This window comes from Jatropha curcas, chromosome 1 (assembly GCF_041381405.1).
Source record: "Jatropha curcas cultivar XTBG-Jc1 chromosome 1, XTBG_Jcur_1.0, whole genome shotgun sequence".
Lineage (NCBI taxonomy): Eukaryota > Viridiplantae > Streptophyta > Magnoliopsida > Malpighiales > Euphorbiaceae > Jatropha > Jatropha curcas.
Genome location: NC_143151.1, coordinates 31,566,894 through 31,584,872, shown reverse-complemented (window position 1 = coordinate 31,584,872; position 17,979 = coordinate 31,566,894). Strand labels below are relative to the sequence as shown.

Below are 17,979 nucleotides of genomic sequence, written 5' to 3'. Positions count from 1 at the left end.
TATTCCTAATTGAGTAAAGAAATTCAGTGTAGATTATTTGTGCCATTGGTTAAGCAGTAGTGTCTGATTTCTATATACTAATTAAACATCATAATTTTAGTTAATTAAATTACTTTTTGCATTAAATTTAGGCAACCAAACACTTATCCTTCCTTCGAAATTAATTAATTACATGGTTACGATAGTCATGATTCCTGAACTCAAGCTGAGTTCACAAAGCCACAAAAGTAACATGAACATGAAGAATTCAACCTAGCTACACTTCAATACAGAGCAGCTTGTTCAACCAAATTCTTGTACTTATCAGAAACAAAAGATTTCACCTTCATTGTGGGGCCCCCTTTATCTTTTCCTGGAGACTCGTACTTTATCCCAATTATAGTTGCCAAACCTGCGAAACAAATTCAATTCGATTGAACTTAATCTATTTGAGAAATTTAATCACAGCAGAATATCCACAGCGGCTTATACAAGAAAGGAAAAGTTATGAATCTAAATCTGAATTCTTGGAGCACCAGCACTCATAAATGAAGTCTTGAAATATAACTAAGAGTTTATGGTTCAAGTAATTGCAGCTGTAAATAATATTTTATCATTTTTGAAGAATTAGTTCAAGTTTTTCACCTTGCAGACTTGTGACAAAAGAAGTTCAGAATCTATTGTTGACCTTTTTTTTTTTTTTTTTTTTATCTTACAAATGAATTTGATAGTAAGGCTTCTTTTGAAAATGTTAAAAAATAGCACAGTAAACATGTTACAAGTCTTTAAACATCTTATTAGAATGGGACTTCTAGAGGTACAGAAACAAAAGCCATAAATCAATCGACCAAATAGAAATGCTAGAGAAAACCAGTATTAAGATAAATGGAGTAGAAAGATTTCAAAGCACTCCAATTAAATAGGATAGAATCATAAAACAATTGAATTATTTGTTGTGATTGATTCACAGCACAAAGGACTCACTTTCATGAACGCGACCGTACAAAAATCTCTCCCCTTTCCAATACTCCAAAGGTCTTGACCTGATCCTGGTGCTTCTTCTTAACCCAGCTTCCCATGACATACCACAACCTACAATAATAAAATCTTCCAGCTCAATAACTTAAAAACAAATATGCAATCACACAATTGCAGAGAGTAGTGGTGGTAGCAGCACAGTAACTGATGTACAGTTACAGGCAACAGTAAGAACCTGCAAGGCTTTTCCCTCTAGAGCGAGTTGTACACTTGTTTTTTTTGCTTGGGCATGAATTTGCTTTGGTTCTCTCATCCATTGACACTGCAATAGATTCCTGATTTTTCTGGTGCGCAAAAGACAGTAGAAACAAATGTCATACAGAACCATATACCATCATACGAAAGAGAAGCTTACAACAAAAAGTCATTTCTCTTTCATAAGTAAAGGTGTTTGCTAGCTCTTTGCATTTTTTTTTTCCCTTCCTTTGATTCATGAAGCATGTATTAGGTAGGGGCGGCCAGAGGGAAAAGCACCAAGAGGGTAGAAATCACAATTACAGGAGGTATCAATATTTTGAACTACATGATTTCAGTTTGAAAATTAGCAATCAGACCTCGATGTTGATTACCTATTATATTATCATCATTTCTTTTGTTTATATGCATTGGAGGTAGTTCACCATTAAAGGAACTATCTGATAAAACAGATGTCCTACATCTGTTAGAGTCACAGTACAAAAGCTACTTATGGCAATAAAAAGGAATGATAAACATAATGAAAAATCTAAATAAAATAGAGATACCAGTATTTGGAAGAACAAAAGGAAATATAAATACTTCACAGGGCGTAACTAAAGTAAAGGAATTAAAGACCTCTCCTACAAGTGTGAAGCCATAGTTTAAATCAAAGGGTAACTAAAACTCCTAAAATAAGTAGACACTAAACACCAAATTAAAAGAAATGAACAAGAAGAAAAGTGGACCTTATTGTTATTTTCTGAAGCTGTGTCTTGGGTTTGATCAAGGGCATTGTCCTGGCATTCAAGGCACAAATCCATTGGTTGGTCTTCAAGCACTGTAGAATCTGTCACAGAAAAAGAAATGGAAATGGAAATCACACCAATGGAAAAGATTATAAATCATTATATGTTAATAACTGAAATAAACCCATACAAATTTGATGTCATTTTAAACATTATAGGTCATTATTGGTTAATAACTGAAGGAATTACAGTTTGTTTGGCAAATACTTGCGTTTCTTTGAGTGCAAAAGTACTTTTCGGCATAAGTTCTTTAATGCAAGGCAAAACATATAGGACACAATCAAGTTGGGTTGGCAAGTTCAGGTTAACAATAACAATACAGGATTGAAGACTAAATGAAACAGTAAGCACCTGCAAGACTTTGCCCTTTGGAGATAGCTTTATTATCTTGTCTTCGTGTAGAACTTGACTTCACTTTGTGTTGTTTCTTCTTGGATTTGACTTTAGGTTCCTGAATTTTCTGTTGGACATAACAGAACAATGTACTGTATAGAAGAAAGCTACCAAAAACAGCAAATACTTCCTTTTCCAGTAAATAAACTAATTAACTAGAATATTTTTTTATTTTCTTTATTGATGCAGCCAGCAGGGAAAACCTAACAATTTCTTCTACTATTACCTCTATTTTTCTGATGCTTGTTGTGTTACTTGAACATAGAGCACATAATCTTGCATCAGATAAGAATTGATACTATATTTACAAATTAAACTGAAACTACCAGAGAAGTTTATGAGTAAAAAGCAAATGTGAGGGTATATTTTGACCTAGTGATACAACAATATGCATGGTGTTTTTTTCATCCTGGCGGCTAAATATCAGACTATTTCGCTTGTGAGATTTTGCAGCGTTTAATTGCTTAATTCCATGTTTGAACAAAGCCAGGCTGGATTAGAGTTATCATGCACATAATAATATAAAAGAAAATAATCATAAAATCGAACCCTCATCAGTTTAGACAATGCCTTCAAGCTTCAGTTATCAGAGCACACAATTTAAACTCTTTACTACAATGTGTCAACAGTCAACTTCATTATAAGCTAATATCAGCCAGAAGTACTAAATATGTTTTAAATAACTTCCATTACAGGCTAGGTGGAGTAGGATGTATTGAACAAGCATCATCACTCAGGGTGGAACCCCTCATTTGGATAAGTTGTACTGCAGTAAAAGTTGGCTAATGGCAGTTGTTAGAGGAATTGAAAATGGAGAAGTTCAAGATGGAAAGTTGCATTAGTTGGGATTAACTTGGATGAGGTGTAACACAAGTTCTCTAAACAAAATATATAGTGCAAATATTGACCTGAAAGTCTAAAGGACATCAAAACAATTAACTAAGCAAGAAAAATAATGGCGAAAAAATTGAAGACCTCATCCTGCCCTGATAAAATACATATCTGATGAATCTCATCTAGAGATGTGAAACCAAAATTTTAACCAGACATAAACATCAAATTAAGTAAAAGAATGAGCAAGAATAAGTACACACCTCGTTTTGCTGTTCTGGAGCAGTGTCTTTAGTTTGTTCTGGGGCACCATCTTGAATTCCATGGTCTCCATCTGTTGTGTGTTCACCACTGGATCCAGTATCTGATTGACCTAGCAGGGAAAAATAATTAAATAAATCAGACTATAATTGAAATTACCAAAACAGAAAGACCATGTAAATAAAAAGTTCCCAGTCCATAAGCAAAGTATCTGGTGCCAACACATCTTAATCAACAATAACCTCCCAAAGTTCTATTAGAAGCTTGTTAAGTCATCATTGAAAACATAATCTCCGATTTCAAGAAAAATGTTACTTTACAGAAATAGGAGTTAATAATGTATTGAGAACTAAAGCAGGTGGATATTGATTGCATGCATGTTAAACTTATTGTCCATGCCAAAGGTTTGATCTGCAACTGGTCATGTAATGAAGTGATTGCTACACCTCCACCTCCACCTCCACCTTCCTTATAATCATGAGGAAGTATTCCCCACCCAAAAGTTTATCACCCTAATCTAGGCCTTGTCTACAAACCAACCTTCAAACATGCTTGTGTTTTAAGGCATTTATCAAGATAAAGGAACTAAGACTTTTTATAGCAGGATAAAAGACAGACAGACAGAGACAAAAGATCTAAGGAGTTGGGCAACCTTGTTACTGAATGGGCATCCACTCACCAGACGGTTCAATTTCTTCACAAGTCTACTAGTGGATGTAAATTTGATAAATTCTCAGGGTATTCGGACCTCCTCATGCTGCCTTGGACAGCAAATTGTAAAAACAAAGGTGGAGATAAACTAATGGACGACCTTATTCTACCTTTAGCCTCTATTAGAAAACTCACCAACAGCAGAACTTTTCCCAGATATCTGCTTCCAACTTAATTATCACCTGTCGCCTTTAATTTTAGTGTGTTATTTTACATTGATCATTTATTCTTTCAAGAATGTGTTTGTTTACACAAAACATTCCTGGATTATGATTTATGAAAGGTAATTTTCTGGCATCCCCAACTCAGCTACCCATTCAAGATGTAAAGCGTGTGCTCGGATTAGAAGGTATCAGTCTACCAGGCCTATATATTCTAGAATAAGTGAACAATTTCTGGATATGAAAAGAAGAAGGGAATATTGTGGTTCTCTGCAAGTAAAATTATCTCACCAAAATATTCCAAGCTGCCAGATAGATTAGTAACTGATGCCAACAGCAGTTAAATTTTTGAAATTATAACTAAGAATTATGTCCCCTTAAGTAAAGAGAGAAAAATATCCATACTGAGCTTATTCTGAATGCTATTTGATGTTTGCACAGGGAACTCATCTGATTTTCCATCAGGCTGTGCAGAAGCCATAGCTTCCTGCTGCACATCTTCCGTCTGTATTGTACCAGAACCTCACAATGTAACATTACAGATGGATACGTCCAAAATAATGCAAATGCTAAAATGCAAACAACGCAACAGAAAACTCACCATATCTAGTTCATTGTTTTCATTTGTCTGAATGTCTGCATCAACATCAGCCCAACTTTTCCCATTTATGACTTCAACATCCATTCCAATATTGTTATCATCCAACTCAGGACCACATTCCCTGGGGCCAATCTCACTGCCAGAAACAAGATTACTCAAATTTTCATTGACACCTTTCTCGTGGGAACTGGAAAAACCTTCAATTGCCACTTTAGTTGAACTCCTAGTTATAACTACACCATCATTTTCTTCACTTGTTACAGGATCCAGTTCAACAGAGCGCAAAGCATTTTCCACATCAACTGGATCAGAACGTTTATTAATGTTTCCAACAGGAGTAATTCTCGCTGGGGAATCATCAATATCAACAGCTGAAAATGGATCGCTGGATGGATTTGACTGAAATATATGTTTCTTCAATAATGACAATGAAGCCAATGGACTTTTTGGTGGAGTAGGTGAACCAAAACCAGAAAGAAGACTTTCTATATTCTTTAGCTTCAGTGGAGTTACATTCCTTGTTGCTTTCAACAAAGTGTTCATGTCTGACAATACTTTCCTAGGCTTCAGCAAGTTTACTCCAGAAGCCTTACAATCTACCTCTTGAATATCCTGCACCTCGGGAAGGTTTAACTTCTCAATGTGAAGAGGTTTGATCTGCAACAGCTCCTGCAATAGGTTGGTTGTTCCATCCTCATCTAGTTCTTCAAGATCATTACCAAGCAATTCATCAAGAAGCTTACCAACCCTGTTCTCAGCCTTGAGTAGCGAACCTATATGAAAATAGTTATTTATCTTGTCAGGCATTTAACAGAGAACAGGACTTCAAAGCTTTTTCAAAAGTAGGCTAGATCTTCACGGAGAAACTCTCTTACTGTTCCTTTATCAGCATCCACTCACCAGTTAGTTCCATTTCTTCTGATGCAACATTTGCTGGTTCTGTTTGTTGTGAAGCATCATTTGTTAGTCCCAACTGTTGTGGTGAAACATTTACTGGTTCTGTTTGTTGGGATGCAAGATCAGGATACACTCCTTCTTGTTGTGAGCCACAATTAGGGAGAATGTCCACTCCAGACATTTCTTGAGAGGACATGGTTGGATAGAGATGTTTGTATTTCGCAGTTGATCTCCTGAGATATGGAGATATATGATATTAAGAAGGTAAAACAAACACAGCAAAAGTTAAAAACAAAAGTTATTTCTTATCGAATGTATGTAATATCAGAAAGTAGATAACCAGAAACAATTATCATACCCTGGAATTCCAGGTCGTTGAGACCTTGGAACCTTGAATACATTGTACTGATCAGAATCCGTAAAAGCACGGCCAGTTTGTTTGGCTATTTCTTTTTTAGCATCTGAAAAACAATTACAACACAAAGCTAATGTTAATAAAACTGGTTGCCACGTTATTCTTATAGATAATAATAACTATAACTCACTTTCAAGCCTTTCATATGCGGAGAAGAATTCTTCAGGGTCTTTTAACTTATCAAAGTCCAAAGTTGGTTCCAAATCGACTGTAGGTTGACTGTCAAATGAAGAGGTCAAATAGTACACTTATATTCTGTATATCTCCATTAATTATACTTTCTATTTTATCTTGTGACAATTATGTACGCTTTACCTTATATTGGGAAGCAAAGAAAATCGAGGACGCTTACGATTTAACCCTGGCCTTTGTCCCCATGGATATTGCACAGCTTTTTCTGTGACAACATCTTTGTCTTCTGTGGCTGCAATATTGGTCATTTCAGTTTCCGGAGCTTCTGCAGTGTTTTCTAAAATACTTTTTGCCTGCTGTATAAGCCTATCAGGATTTTTTACAGGCTGAAAAATAAACATAGCATGAAGTCAACAAAGAGAGAAAAACCAATTCAAAAGAAACGAAAACTGGCCTTTAGAGTTATGCCCAAATGAAAAAAAAAAAAACAGCCTAGTGTTCCAAATTCCATTGCATTTCCTTAGTAATCGCATAAATTTAACACCTGAGATAGCAAAGGTTCAATTCCATATGGAAATAACATCATTCCACCCACCAAACAAACCCCACTAAAACTAATAAATCAATGACCGCCGTAGAGGGAAGTAAAGCAGCGAACTAAAAATTTAGTTATTAGCTGAAAAGCTGTACAAAAAACTAAATGAATCAACTTTAATGAAAATTTTACTTCCATTTTCAGTTCAACTCAAAACAAACCCTAATCTTACTTTCATTCGCGGTAACCAAACAAGCCATTAATTTAAAAATAACAACAATAGTAATAATCAAAGAAGTTAAAAGCATATAAAGTAACTAAAATAAGTATCCAAAACACATAACTGAATCACAGTACAGCGCAATCAGATAGAAAAAATAAAAGCTCAGATTAAAAAAAAATCATAGAAATCCTGAAAATTTTTTGAGGATTCCGTACAATTTTGAATGGAATCAGAGTAAACAATGAAATGGAGCTTAAAATAAAGTAAAATACCTGGATAGAGAAAGAAACAGAGAGTCAGAGTGGTACCAGGGATTTGAGGTAATCATGGATGGAGCGGGGATCGTCGGAATTCAGAGGCCGAGACGGATTAGGAAGAGATGCAAATGTTCGAGGAAAGAGAGACAGTTCTCCATATCCTTCTAGCGGATCAGCTAGATTTGCCATTATTAAGTTCTTGCTTCTTTTCGCGTAGGTAACAACTGTATCCGTATGGACCAGAAGTCATCAGCAGCAGAGAGAGTGAATTCGAAAAGGGGAAAAAAGCGGGAGGGAAGGACGTTTTTAAAGAAGTTTCTTTGATTTTGATGCTTTTGCACTGTCTCGTTGGGCCGTTCCCTGAGCCCGTAACTCCTGCTAAAAGCGAAAATTCCTCTGAGTGCATAGCTTTAAAGGCCTAAAACGTAAATATACCCCAACTTTGTAAGTTTTACAATTTTACTTTTTTTTTTCTCAATTTCACTCTAATTTTAACCATTTGTAACAATAACGTCCTCAATTGCAATTAATAACCTAATTGCAAATAAAAGTATGTCTATTCTTTTTTGAGTGTAGTATCTTATTATTAGATATTTTTTATTAAAATAACTAAGAAGCTATTTTTTTATTAAATAGGTATCTTTTTTAATTTTTTTTTATCTATATATATAATAGATTAGATATCACTCTATACGTCAATATGCCTCCCAAACTTAGTAAAAATATCAGATATCATGTATCACACTTTATTTACTAGATTTAATTTGAGTATATTTATAAATGATGAAATATAGTATTTTAATGAAAAAGAAAATATAAAAACTTTAATGAATAAAACAAATCTCGATATAATTCATTTACCAAATGTATAAGCAAAAGAAAAAGTTTCATAATTTCATGCCTATAAATTGCAGGCTTGAAAGTACAAAATAGCAAATACAAGTCTAAGAGGCAACAAACTACAATAAAGAATCAAATACAGATATAGGAGCCATGGATAGAGGTTTTAAGGAAGTTGTGGTATTGATGATATTGATAGCAGCGAGTCTTATGGTTATGGTGGCTGAATCAAATGAAGCCTCTCCACCCCCAGATTCCGACTACGATGATCCACCTGCACCAAGCCATGATTGGAAACACTCTCTTTGTTCTTGTAGCGTAGAATGTGCAGAGGACTGTCATCCAACTGCGCATCACTTCCCTGTCCTTTGTATGAGTAAATGTGCGCTAAAATGCCTGAAAAAGTCTCTACCTCCCTATTATTTCGTTTCCAACTGTGCAAATTCCACCACCTCTAATGGTATATAAATCTATCTACTGTTCTTTTCATAGTTTTGCTTAAATTTGATATGTCTTTTACTCTTTTCTTTCGTATAATTTTTTTTTTCGGATGTTGCAGATAAAAAACAATTGGAAAGCTACAGGGCCTTGGAACAAGTTGGGAGATTTGTAGATTCCTGTTACAAGAACTGCAAGGAGCTGATAAATTAGCAGTTGATCCTGATGATAAAATGTGTAATAATGGTTCAACATCTTTTGTTTGATACTTAAAAAAAAAAAAAATAGATGAGGATAAAAGCTCCTTGTGAAATAAGTAATATAATTATATAATTTGAAGAATAAAAAAATTTAATAATTGTTAAAGATATTTTTGTTCTTCAAACTCTGTCATTTCTACCCTTCTGTATAACTAGTATTTTGTATGACGTGGATTGCATGTTGGCTATACTCGTTATATATATATATATATATATATATATATATATATATATATATATATATATATATATATATATCATAAGTTTTATTTAAATTAAAATAAATATAATTGGTTAATTTGTATTGCACTTTGCTTTATAAATTACTTGCAATGTTACTTATTATGTACTTAATTCTATTTTTATATAATGAAATGATCTTAAAATAAAGTTCAACATAATCCTTAAACCTAATACTTTCGTCTCTAATTTATAAATGTAAATTTTTTAAAACTCTAGTAGGTGCTCAAAAAGAAAATCAAGTTACCACTCAATCTCCGATCCTCTGCTTTCAACCCCAAACCAATATTTATATACAAATACAATGAAGAATAATAATAAATTATTTTTACTGCTAGGTCAAAGAAAAGAATGAGAAGATGATTTGAATTGACAGTAGAAATCATTTTGACCACAGTGATAGTATTACTTACTAGTGTATCGAACAAATAAATATATGCACATACATTCAGATTCTTAAAACCCAAAAAGTGACCAAAATATAAATATATAGTTCTTTTTTTTTTTTGTTTCCTAAACACTGTGTTCTTTTAAGTCAGACAGATTTAGTTTATAAGAGAAAAAACTATTAAGAAAATTAAAAATGTTCAACCATCAATAGGGTATCTATTTATTTCAAGTGAGATATAAATCTCTTATTAAATTAAAATGATAATAGTTACAAATTATTCAGTAATAAAAAAAGAAAATAAAAATTATTATTAAGAATAAAACTCTTTCAAAACTCGCCTAACAAAAAAAAAAAAAATTGCAATGTATATAAAAATATAAATATAACAATAAAATATTTTATATATTTTTTAAAATTAAAATTTCAACCATTTACCTTCCATGTTTAATTATGTAAATTCTATTTGAAAATTTACTTTTTAAAAATTATATCCGATCAAATATGACAAACATAAAGTATAAAAATAATATAATTTTTTCTTCTTTTTTATCTCTCTCATAAATAAAATATTATATTATATATATTATATTTGAAATTTTAGTTTTTTAAATATATCCAATCACGTCATACAAATATAAAAAATATATATCAATAAAAAAAGTATATTTTCTTTTTTTTTATCCATATCTTAAAAGAATCAAACATTGAATAAATGAAATATAAAAAATTTTCAAATATCTCATTATCATATACATTCATTAAAAATAAATTTAGTAAATATAAAAATTAAAACTTTAAAATACTGAATGATATATATGTATTTCTTTTAAAATTTATTTTTTTCGATTCATTAGAAGGCCTGATGGTGAAATAATACTGCGGGCTATATAACAATCAAATTGGTAATTCACATAAAAAAACATTTCAATGTATATAGATATATAAATAGATCAATAAAATATTATTTTTTTAAAGTTAAAATTTTCAATTATTTACCATCTAGGTATAATTATGTAAATTATATTTGAAAATTTTACTTTTAAAAAATTTATCCAATCAAATCTTCCAAACATAAAAAACAAAAATATTAAATAAAAATAATATACCTTTTTCTTTTTTTTTTTTCTCTCTCCTAAATAAAATAAAATATATTGTATTTGAAAATTTATTTATTTTTAAATATATCAAATCATATCATATAAACAAAAAGAAAAAAAATATTTTCTTTCTTTTTTTATATTTATTTCCTAAGAGAATTAAATATTTAATAAATAAAGTATAAAAAATTTTCAAATATCTCATTATCATATATATTCATTAAAAATATATTTAATAAAAATAAAATTTAATATTGAAATGATTAGTTATTTATATGTATTTATTTAAAAAATAATTTTTTTATTTACTAGAAGGCCTGATGAGCCAAAATAACATTGTAGGCTATACAATATCAAATTGGTGAAAATACTTGTGGTCGAGATAATTTAGACTCGAGATCTCTCATTCCTTACATAAATGAGAAGATAATCAGACCACACATAATTGAATGAAAAAATAATTTTTTTATAAATTATATCCAATCCATTAATGAACTATATTTTTTAATTGATTATCATTAAAGGTACTTTAGAATATTTTAAATTTCATTAAAGGTGATATAGGAAATTTCATTATTTTTCTCTCTATTCCCACTTATATATATATATATATATATATATATAGTATAGTATAGTGTTTTTTATTTCACAATGGCAATATCGTTTTGTCAAAAAGAAAAATAGTCATAAAACTAAAAATAAAGTAATTATTAATTCTCATTGGAATAATTTTATGAAATTCATTTATAAATCTAAGAAAATAAAACAAAGAAAAATTTTAATTTTACGTATTTAATGATTAATGTTATGATGGAATTTCTTAATGGTTTTCACAAAATTAAACAATTTAAATTTTAATTATAAAACTATCCATCTTTTAATATTTTAAAATTATTATGTCAAAAATATTTTGAAAAATAAAAACAAATAAATTTTCAATTCTAAATTTATTTTAAATATAAAAAATGTTTGCGAATTCATTTATAAATAAGTACAAAACCATAATGTGAATTTACTTATGCAAAAATAGAATCTATTTTTTAAAAGCATTTATCAATGATATAAAAAGACTAAAAAGGTGAGAATTTATATATTATTTATTATATATTAGTTATGGCAATTTGATTTTCATTTAAGTTTGATAATTCTTTCACTGTTGAAAAAGGTTGCGTGATTCTCCCGCTGTATCAAATATAGTTGAGCCAACATGACTTTTAGTCAACCCGATAATCGACAAGTCCAAAACTACGTAATTGGGCCTGACAGATGGATTGGATTTAGAATTAGAGGCTTGCCTAGACTTTTCCCCCGCTTCGTCGAGTACCACTCGAACCCGATCAAATGAAACTGGTAAAATTTGATTCTTAGGATGAATATGGATACTACAGCAGTTCGATCCGAATCCTTTTCTTTTCCTTCTTCTTTTTAACCAATTCATTCAGTGTCGACTTGGATCGACTCGATCCGATCCGTCAATGATCCGGATGCTACGGGCATTAGAAAACCCGGCATTACCTGACCCAAGAGCATAAAATCTCGATTCTATTTCGTTAGTTTGTTCTCGGGTCAATTTCACCGAAGTGTTTTTAGTTCATCAATAAGCACTTGCATGGGTATGTAGAAGGAAAAACGGAAGAAGAAGAGCTAGGAGGAGTTTAGGTAACAAGGTATTTTTTTAGTATTCAATTTGGTCTTGTTGACGGATTCGCGATCACTTCAGGTGCTGGAAGTTTTGCCTTTAAACTTGATAATGCAAGCTTTTAATTGCATATTAATTACCGGTAATCATTTCTTCTTCGGTTAGTATTTGGAATTTTGAATTGAAACTCAAAATCGAATTTTGTGCTTTTCTCGGTTTCTAATTGCTAAAATTCCATGTTTCAAGAACGAAGAAATAGTTCATTCTTGATTGATTGACATTGTAGTAATTTGATATTATCATTTTATTTTTTGATTTAACATGCCCTGTTGTGAGTTTTGATTAAGCTTTCCTTATTGTCTGTTCAGATTGTAGATTGCATTTGTGCAACACATTCAGTTGAAGAAGGTTTTTGGCTTGAAGCTTTTTCTTTTTTGTGGGAGTGTTTTGATATGTCTGATTCAAAGTCAAGTAAAGAAAAGGGTGATACAAAGAGGAATCTTCCTTCTTGGATGAATTCAAGGGACACTGGAAGTAAATCTAGTGAAAAGAAGCTAACTAGCTCTGATAAAAATGAAGAAAGCAAAGAACACAAAGACAATTACAATTCCAAGGAAACTACCAGCAGCAGAAAATCTACGGGTCCCAATTCAACTTCTTCAAACTTTTCTAAACTTTTGGTATTACAATTTGTTGTTCAATCTAATATATCTATATCTCGTATGAGGTTTTCCATTGGTTGGTGGTGATAGTATGAGTTTTAAATTGAACAGGAAGGTGTAGTATTTGTGTTGTCTGGGTTTGTTAATCCAGAGCGTGCAACATTGCGATCACGGGCTCTGGAAATGGGAGCAGAATATCGACCAGATTGGAGCTCCGAGTGCACACTCTTGGTTTGTGCATATTCAAATACTCCCAAGTTTCGACAGGTGGAAGCAGATCGTGGAACGATTGTTAAGAAGGTCTAATTTTATTATTTATAGTTTTTTCATAAAACAAAAGAATTAAAGGAAAATTTTTTAACATAATTTACAGGTCATATTTCTTTGTCATTTTAGATTGTCAATTAAAAGGTTAATAATTTTATATCAAGGTTGATTGCACATCAGGAATATTTTTCAGCTCATAGGATAAATGAAGACTTCTCAAACGCAGCTAGAAGTGATTATAGTTGCTGCTTATACTGATGCTTACACTTGTTTGACAAGCCTGAATATCATAAAGTGTTAGTATGTTTTTTAATTCCCTTGCCTCTGTTGTTCTTCCTGCCAGCCTTAACTATTTAACATTCTGGTTATTGAAGTAGACAAGTCTAGAGTTGCTCCAAAAGTGAAGCAGATAAAGAGTCTTTGCACTTCTCTGCTTTATAGCTTATTATTGTTTGAGTCAGCATGTTGTTTTGTTAGTATTTTGTTCTGACAATATTATGCCTCTGGTTTTAAGTTCCAATACCCTAGAATCAAATACCATTCCGAGCTTTCATGCTGTTACAACTGGTTCTGAATGTCAATATATGTGTAGAGATAATCTTATGATGTTTAGTTTGTCTTCCTCAGGAATGGATAATAGATTGTTACAGCCAGAAGAAGCTTGTTGAAATTGATAGCTACATGATGCACGCTGGGAAGCCATGGCGGAAAACCAATGTTACTACAGAGAGTAGCAGTGGTAATGAGTTGTTATTCCTTTTTTTTTTTTTGGTTAATTTTTATCCATCTGCAAAATGCTATTATCTTCGCTTATAATAAAAATCACATTATCTTGTACTTATTTCTTGGATTTACCCCCAAGGTTTTAAATAATGAAATTGGGAACAGTAATGTAAATGGAAACGGTGTTGTGGAATCAGTCTGAATCAGATTGAATCATTCTGAATTCGCTTCCATGGACATGAAGTTTAAGGCCAATCATCCAAATTAACAATAAAAAATAATTGAATAAAATATAAGTGAAAAAATAGAAGTAATAAAACATGCAAGATATTAAGTTAATAATTGGACAAAACATGAGAAATGGTCTTTTGTCATGTTTCTTCTACTATTTCTAGGTGATTGGTGAATCATCAGTAGAGAAATGGAAATGACGTAACGGTGGACTAACATTCTGCTATGAAACAGCTGAAACATAGTGAAATGGCCATTTTTTAAAACCATGTTTACCCTTCTCTCCATGTGAGTGTATATGCTTATCTGGATATCATGTTTAAGACCAAGCATGCTTCCATCCCACGCGCTTTCATTGCCTTGACAAAGATGAATTAGCTTCTTTTACTTTTCACCAGTTATAACACTGTTTCTGAATGTTGTGAATGGAATTAGACTGTATTGCATTACTAGCTTGCTAATTGATAGCATAATAAGATTAATGGAAAAATTAGGTAGCATTTTCTTCTTCTACAGTTAGGGGTGAAGGCAGTAATTTAAACCAAGGGGGGCAAACCTTTGAACACCTAAATCAGGGGAGAGAGAGAGAGAGAGAGAGAGAGAGGGGAGGGAGAAAACCTTTGAACACCTAAATCAGGGGAGAGGAGAGAGAGAGAGAGAGAGAGAGCCCGGGGGGGGGGGGGGGGGAGTGGGTGTAAAGGATGAAAGGATAAGTGAAATTAGTCCTTGGTTCAAATAGCAGGTCCTTGCCCCCTTCTCTACAACGCGGTTTCATCACTGCCTACAATTACATCACCTTATGTTTTGGATTCTGCACAATGATCCTACTGCTCTCCTATATTTCTTTGACATGAATTGTGAGTAAGAGAGACATACCTTCTGTCATCTGGCAGGTGGAATTAGTTTTTGGCTTTCAAAATTCCAAGGATGTTTTTGAAAGGTTTTGTGAGTGATATGCTCATGGTCAAAGCAATTAATTTGGTTACATGCTCTACAATATCAATGTTGATAATAGATGCCATGTTAGTTCATGAGAATCACAACTCAAAAAGTTTAGTGCCTAAACGTTGGTGACATTTGATAATTAACTCTTTTGCTGATGATTTATGACACTTTTGAAATTTAGCTTGGTGTCTGGATTTTCACAATTTCTTATTGAGGTTTGGAGAAATTTATTCTTTCTTAGTTGCATGTTCTTCTGCTTCTTGACCACTAATTGGTACAAAGTAGTTTAGTTTGATTATTTGAATACATGTATTATATATCTATTTTTTCTGTTTCCTTTTAGTCTTGGTAAAAGCTCTTTTCTTCTGAGCACAAAGAATGCTTGCAGATAAAAAGTCATCGCCACCTATGAAATCTGAGAAACAAGTTGAAAGAGGATCACATTCAAAACCAACTGCCTCTTCATACAATAAGGTTATTTTGGATGATTAGTGTACAAATGATTGCAGATAGTGTTTTTCCATAGCATTACACTGGAAATTTATTCAATAGTGCTATTCCATCATCCCATGATAAGTGACTAAAAACTATGCATACTTATACAAAGTATTTTTTATTCTTTTGCTGTAATTCCTACATCTTTCCATAGTGATTTATTTCCTGTGCCATATTTTTCATAGATTGCCTCTACTCCTGCCAAAGATCACTTCTCTCCATCTAAAATAAAGGAATGGGCTATTGATGATCTGAATAGAACCATCTCATGGCTGGAGAGTCAAGAGGAAAAGGTAAGTGGCACCTGTTAATTAACATATGTCTGACACTCTGATCCTTATTAATTCTCATTGTTGTGGACTGTTATTCTTTCAATCCTCCTATGTACATAGGAAAATTATCCAGGATAATATGTGCTTATTTGACGGTTGATGCCATGTCTTTCTATCTTCCATAGAAATCTTACTGGTGATATTTGGAGATTATGTTACATGCTCTGGAATGATATATTTCTATATGGGATCAGCAACAACAATGCATGTTATGTACGTTACTATGATGATCAGCAATATTTTTCCATATGAGAATTTTTGCTTTATTAGCAAGCCAAAAGATGTAAAACCCTATTGCCTATCTTGCTTTGTTGTGCATGAAATGCCAGCATCTATTGTATGAACCTTATTTTATTCATTTCTTGTTTCTTGTAAACAGCCTGAGCCAAGTGAAATAAAACAAATAGCTTCTGGAGGGATCATAATTTGTTTACAAGATGCCATAGATTCCCTTGAGCAGAATCAGGTATATGCTTGCTTATACGGTTTACAGAACAGTTGCCCTTCAAATATGCAGGGAGTTATATTTTATCTGATTTATATCTCTTTCCATGGAAAGTACTTGAGGAAGGTTTAATGAATGGAAATATTTACTTAAGGTAAATCTGATTAATTGATTATTTAGTTGTTTACTGCAACTGGAAAATGTATTTTGCCTTTTTACTTTGTTCTTCCTATCTGAAATTGTTAAAATTTCTTATCTTTTTGTAGATAACATCAGGAGAGAGAGTGTTTAGGAGCATCTCACTATTGTGAACACCTCTCTCTTGATGGATGATTGACTTTTAAAAAGCTTTTTCAGATCATTCAGAGAGATTTGATTCTTAGGTTCTTGATACTAAAAGAATCCTGATTATTAATTACTTACGACCTTTTTAGAAAGAGAAGATTAGAAGAAAATAGAGAGTATATTTAAAAGCACTATCACTTTTGCAGATAATTAACTTTTTCTTAGCTTTTGCAAAACATTGAATTAGATTTTGTCCTTCAGTTTTTCTTATTCATTCTTATATACTGATGCGGCTGCCTTAACTAGATGAAGATTTGGGCATAGTGACACTTTCACCCTACACCCTAATAATGAACGTTCTTTGTCCTGTTCCACTCAAGTTGGAGCATGATGTGTTAAAGCCAATTACATCTACTTCGCTGGGCTTGTATGATGCTTGTATGATGGATAATCAATGTTGACTTGAACATCCAAACTACCAGAAATTGGATAACTCTAATTGTTTTGTATGAAAACCAGACAACCACATTATCTAGATGGATTGTTTTAGAAATTTTATTCTGAAATTTATTTTTTGCTTAATCTGCTCAGGATGTGCGGCAAATAGCAGAGCAGTGGAATGTTGTCCCTCGTGCAATTGAGGAGTTGATAAAGCTTCTAGATGCTGGAAAAAGTTCAGCTTCTCTTTCAAAGGAAGATCTTTGCAGAAAGGCCAAGGAATGGAAGCAAATTTACGAGGCACAACTTTCTAATGCAAATGATGATTCTAAGTTAAAGAAGAGAAAGTTGAAGACTGATGAAAGTGAGAGGGCTAGCAATGGGAGACCTAATAATGACATCTCTGGTGTTGCTACAAATTATGACAGTGATGAAACAATTGAAATGACAGAGGAGGAAATTGACCTTGCGTACAATAATGTGGTCACTAAGATTTGCAAATCATAAGCAATTCTCATGAAAGCTTCATCTCAGAATAGTTATTTTTGTCAATTTTTGCTGGTAGAAGTTGAAGAAATTCAAAGAAATATTTTCCCAAACAGAAATTTACATCCATTTTTGTACAGTTAACAGGGTGTTTCTGGGTTTAGATGTCTTGCGAGGTGTTTTTCAAAGTTTTTCTTATTATTTTCAATTAATAAATTTACTATTTTCATTTTTGGTATTACTGGTGTATTCATCCATAGGGTAGGACCACAGCATTTCTTTCTTGTATTTGAGAGTTTTGTTGAACTTTTACAAGTTGCATCTGTCCTCCCTTTTTTTGTTTAACTC

General features: G+C 32.2%; 2 protein-coding genes and 1 long non-coding RNA gene across 7 annotated transcripts; 2 read left to right on the top strand and 1 right to left on the bottom strand.

Annotated features, from left to right (window-relative positions):
- Window positions 1–126: 126 nt before the first annotated feature.
- On the bottom strand, window positions 127–7,769 carry CENP-C (centromere protein C). 2 transcript variants are annotated; one of them, XM_020679636.3, is made up of 13 exons: window positions 7,469–7,769; window positions 6,586–6,788; window positions 6,401–6,489; window positions 6,214–6,316; window positions 5,859–6,088; window positions 4,959–5,731; window positions 4,763–4,862; window positions 3,488–3,588; window positions 2,352–2,460; window positions 1,941–2,041; window positions 1,193–1,301; window positions 964–1,071; window positions 127–391 (listed from the first exon to the last, which is right to left on the bottom strand). In XM_020679636.3, exons 1-13 carry the CDS (start codon window positions 7,604–7,606, stop codon window positions 264–266), a joined length of 2,292 nt encoding a protein of 763 aa, XP_020535295.1. In that variant the 5' UTR covers window positions 7,607–7,769; the 3' UTR covers window positions 127–263. The 2 variants fall into 2 exon arrangements, with proteins under 2 accessions (XP_020535295.1, XP_012073303.1); XM_012217913.4 differs by having other exon boundaries at window positions 3,488–3,597; window positions 7,469–7,767.
- A 614-nt stretch (window positions 7,770–8,383) lies between these two features.
- Window positions 8,384–9,064, top strand: LOC105634947 (uncharacterized). Its single transcript, XR_016322689.1, has 2 exons — window positions 8,384–8,717; window positions 8,817–9,064. It is a non-coding gene; the product is annotated as an uncharacterized LOC105634947 (long non-coding RNA).
- Window positions 9,065–12,056: 2,992 nt separating this feature from the next.
- Window positions 12,057–17,869, top strand: ATXRCC1 (BRCT domain-containing DNA repair protein). Of its 4 annotated transcripts, none has more exons than XM_012217911.4 (8): window positions 12,057–12,342; window positions 12,691–13,002; window positions 13,096–13,284; window positions 13,879–13,990; window positions 15,539–15,624; window positions 15,831–15,938; window positions 16,357–16,443; window positions 17,299–17,869. In XM_012217911.4, the coding sequence occupies exons 2-8, from the start codon at window positions 12,775–12,777 to the stop codon at window positions 17,650–17,652; spliced, it is 1,164 nt and encodes a 387-aa protein (XP_012073301.1). In that variant the 5' UTR covers window positions 12,057–12,342; window positions 12,691–12,774; the 3' UTR covers window positions 17,653–17,869. The 4 variants fall into 4 exon arrangements, with proteins under 4 accessions (XP_012073301.1, XP_012073299.1, XP_012073300.1 ...); XM_012217909.4 differs by having other exon boundaries at window positions 12,057–12,350; XM_012217910.4 differs by having other exon boundaries at window positions 12,057–12,403.
- The last annotated feature ends 110 nt before the right edge of the window (window positions 17,870–17,979 follow it).

Coding starts and splice junctions, on each gene's coding strand:
- ATXRCC1 (XM_012217911.4), top strand. CDS start 12,775: ATGTCTGATTCAAAGTCAAGTAAAGAAAAGGGTGATACAAAGAGGAAT. Junction 13,003..13,095: donor CAAACTTTTCTAAACTTTTG/GTATTACAATTT, acceptor TAAATTGAACAG/GAAGGTGTAGTATTTGTGTT. Junction 13,991..15,538: donor TACTACAGAGAGTAGCAGTG/GTAATGAGTTGT, acceptor GAATGCTTGCAG/ATAAAAAGTCATCGCCACCT.
- CENP-C (XM_012217913.4), bottom strand. CDS start 7,606: ATGGCAAATCTAGCTGATCCGCTAGAAGGATATGGAGAACTGTCTCTC. Junction 6,089..6,213: donor CAACGACCTGGAATTCCAGG/GTATGATAATTG, acceptor TCCATATCTCAG/GAGATCAACTGCGAAATACA. Junction 392..963: donor GTACGGTCGCGTTCATGAAA/GTGAGTCCTTTG, acceptor TTTGTTTCGCAG/GTTTGGCAACTATAATTGGG.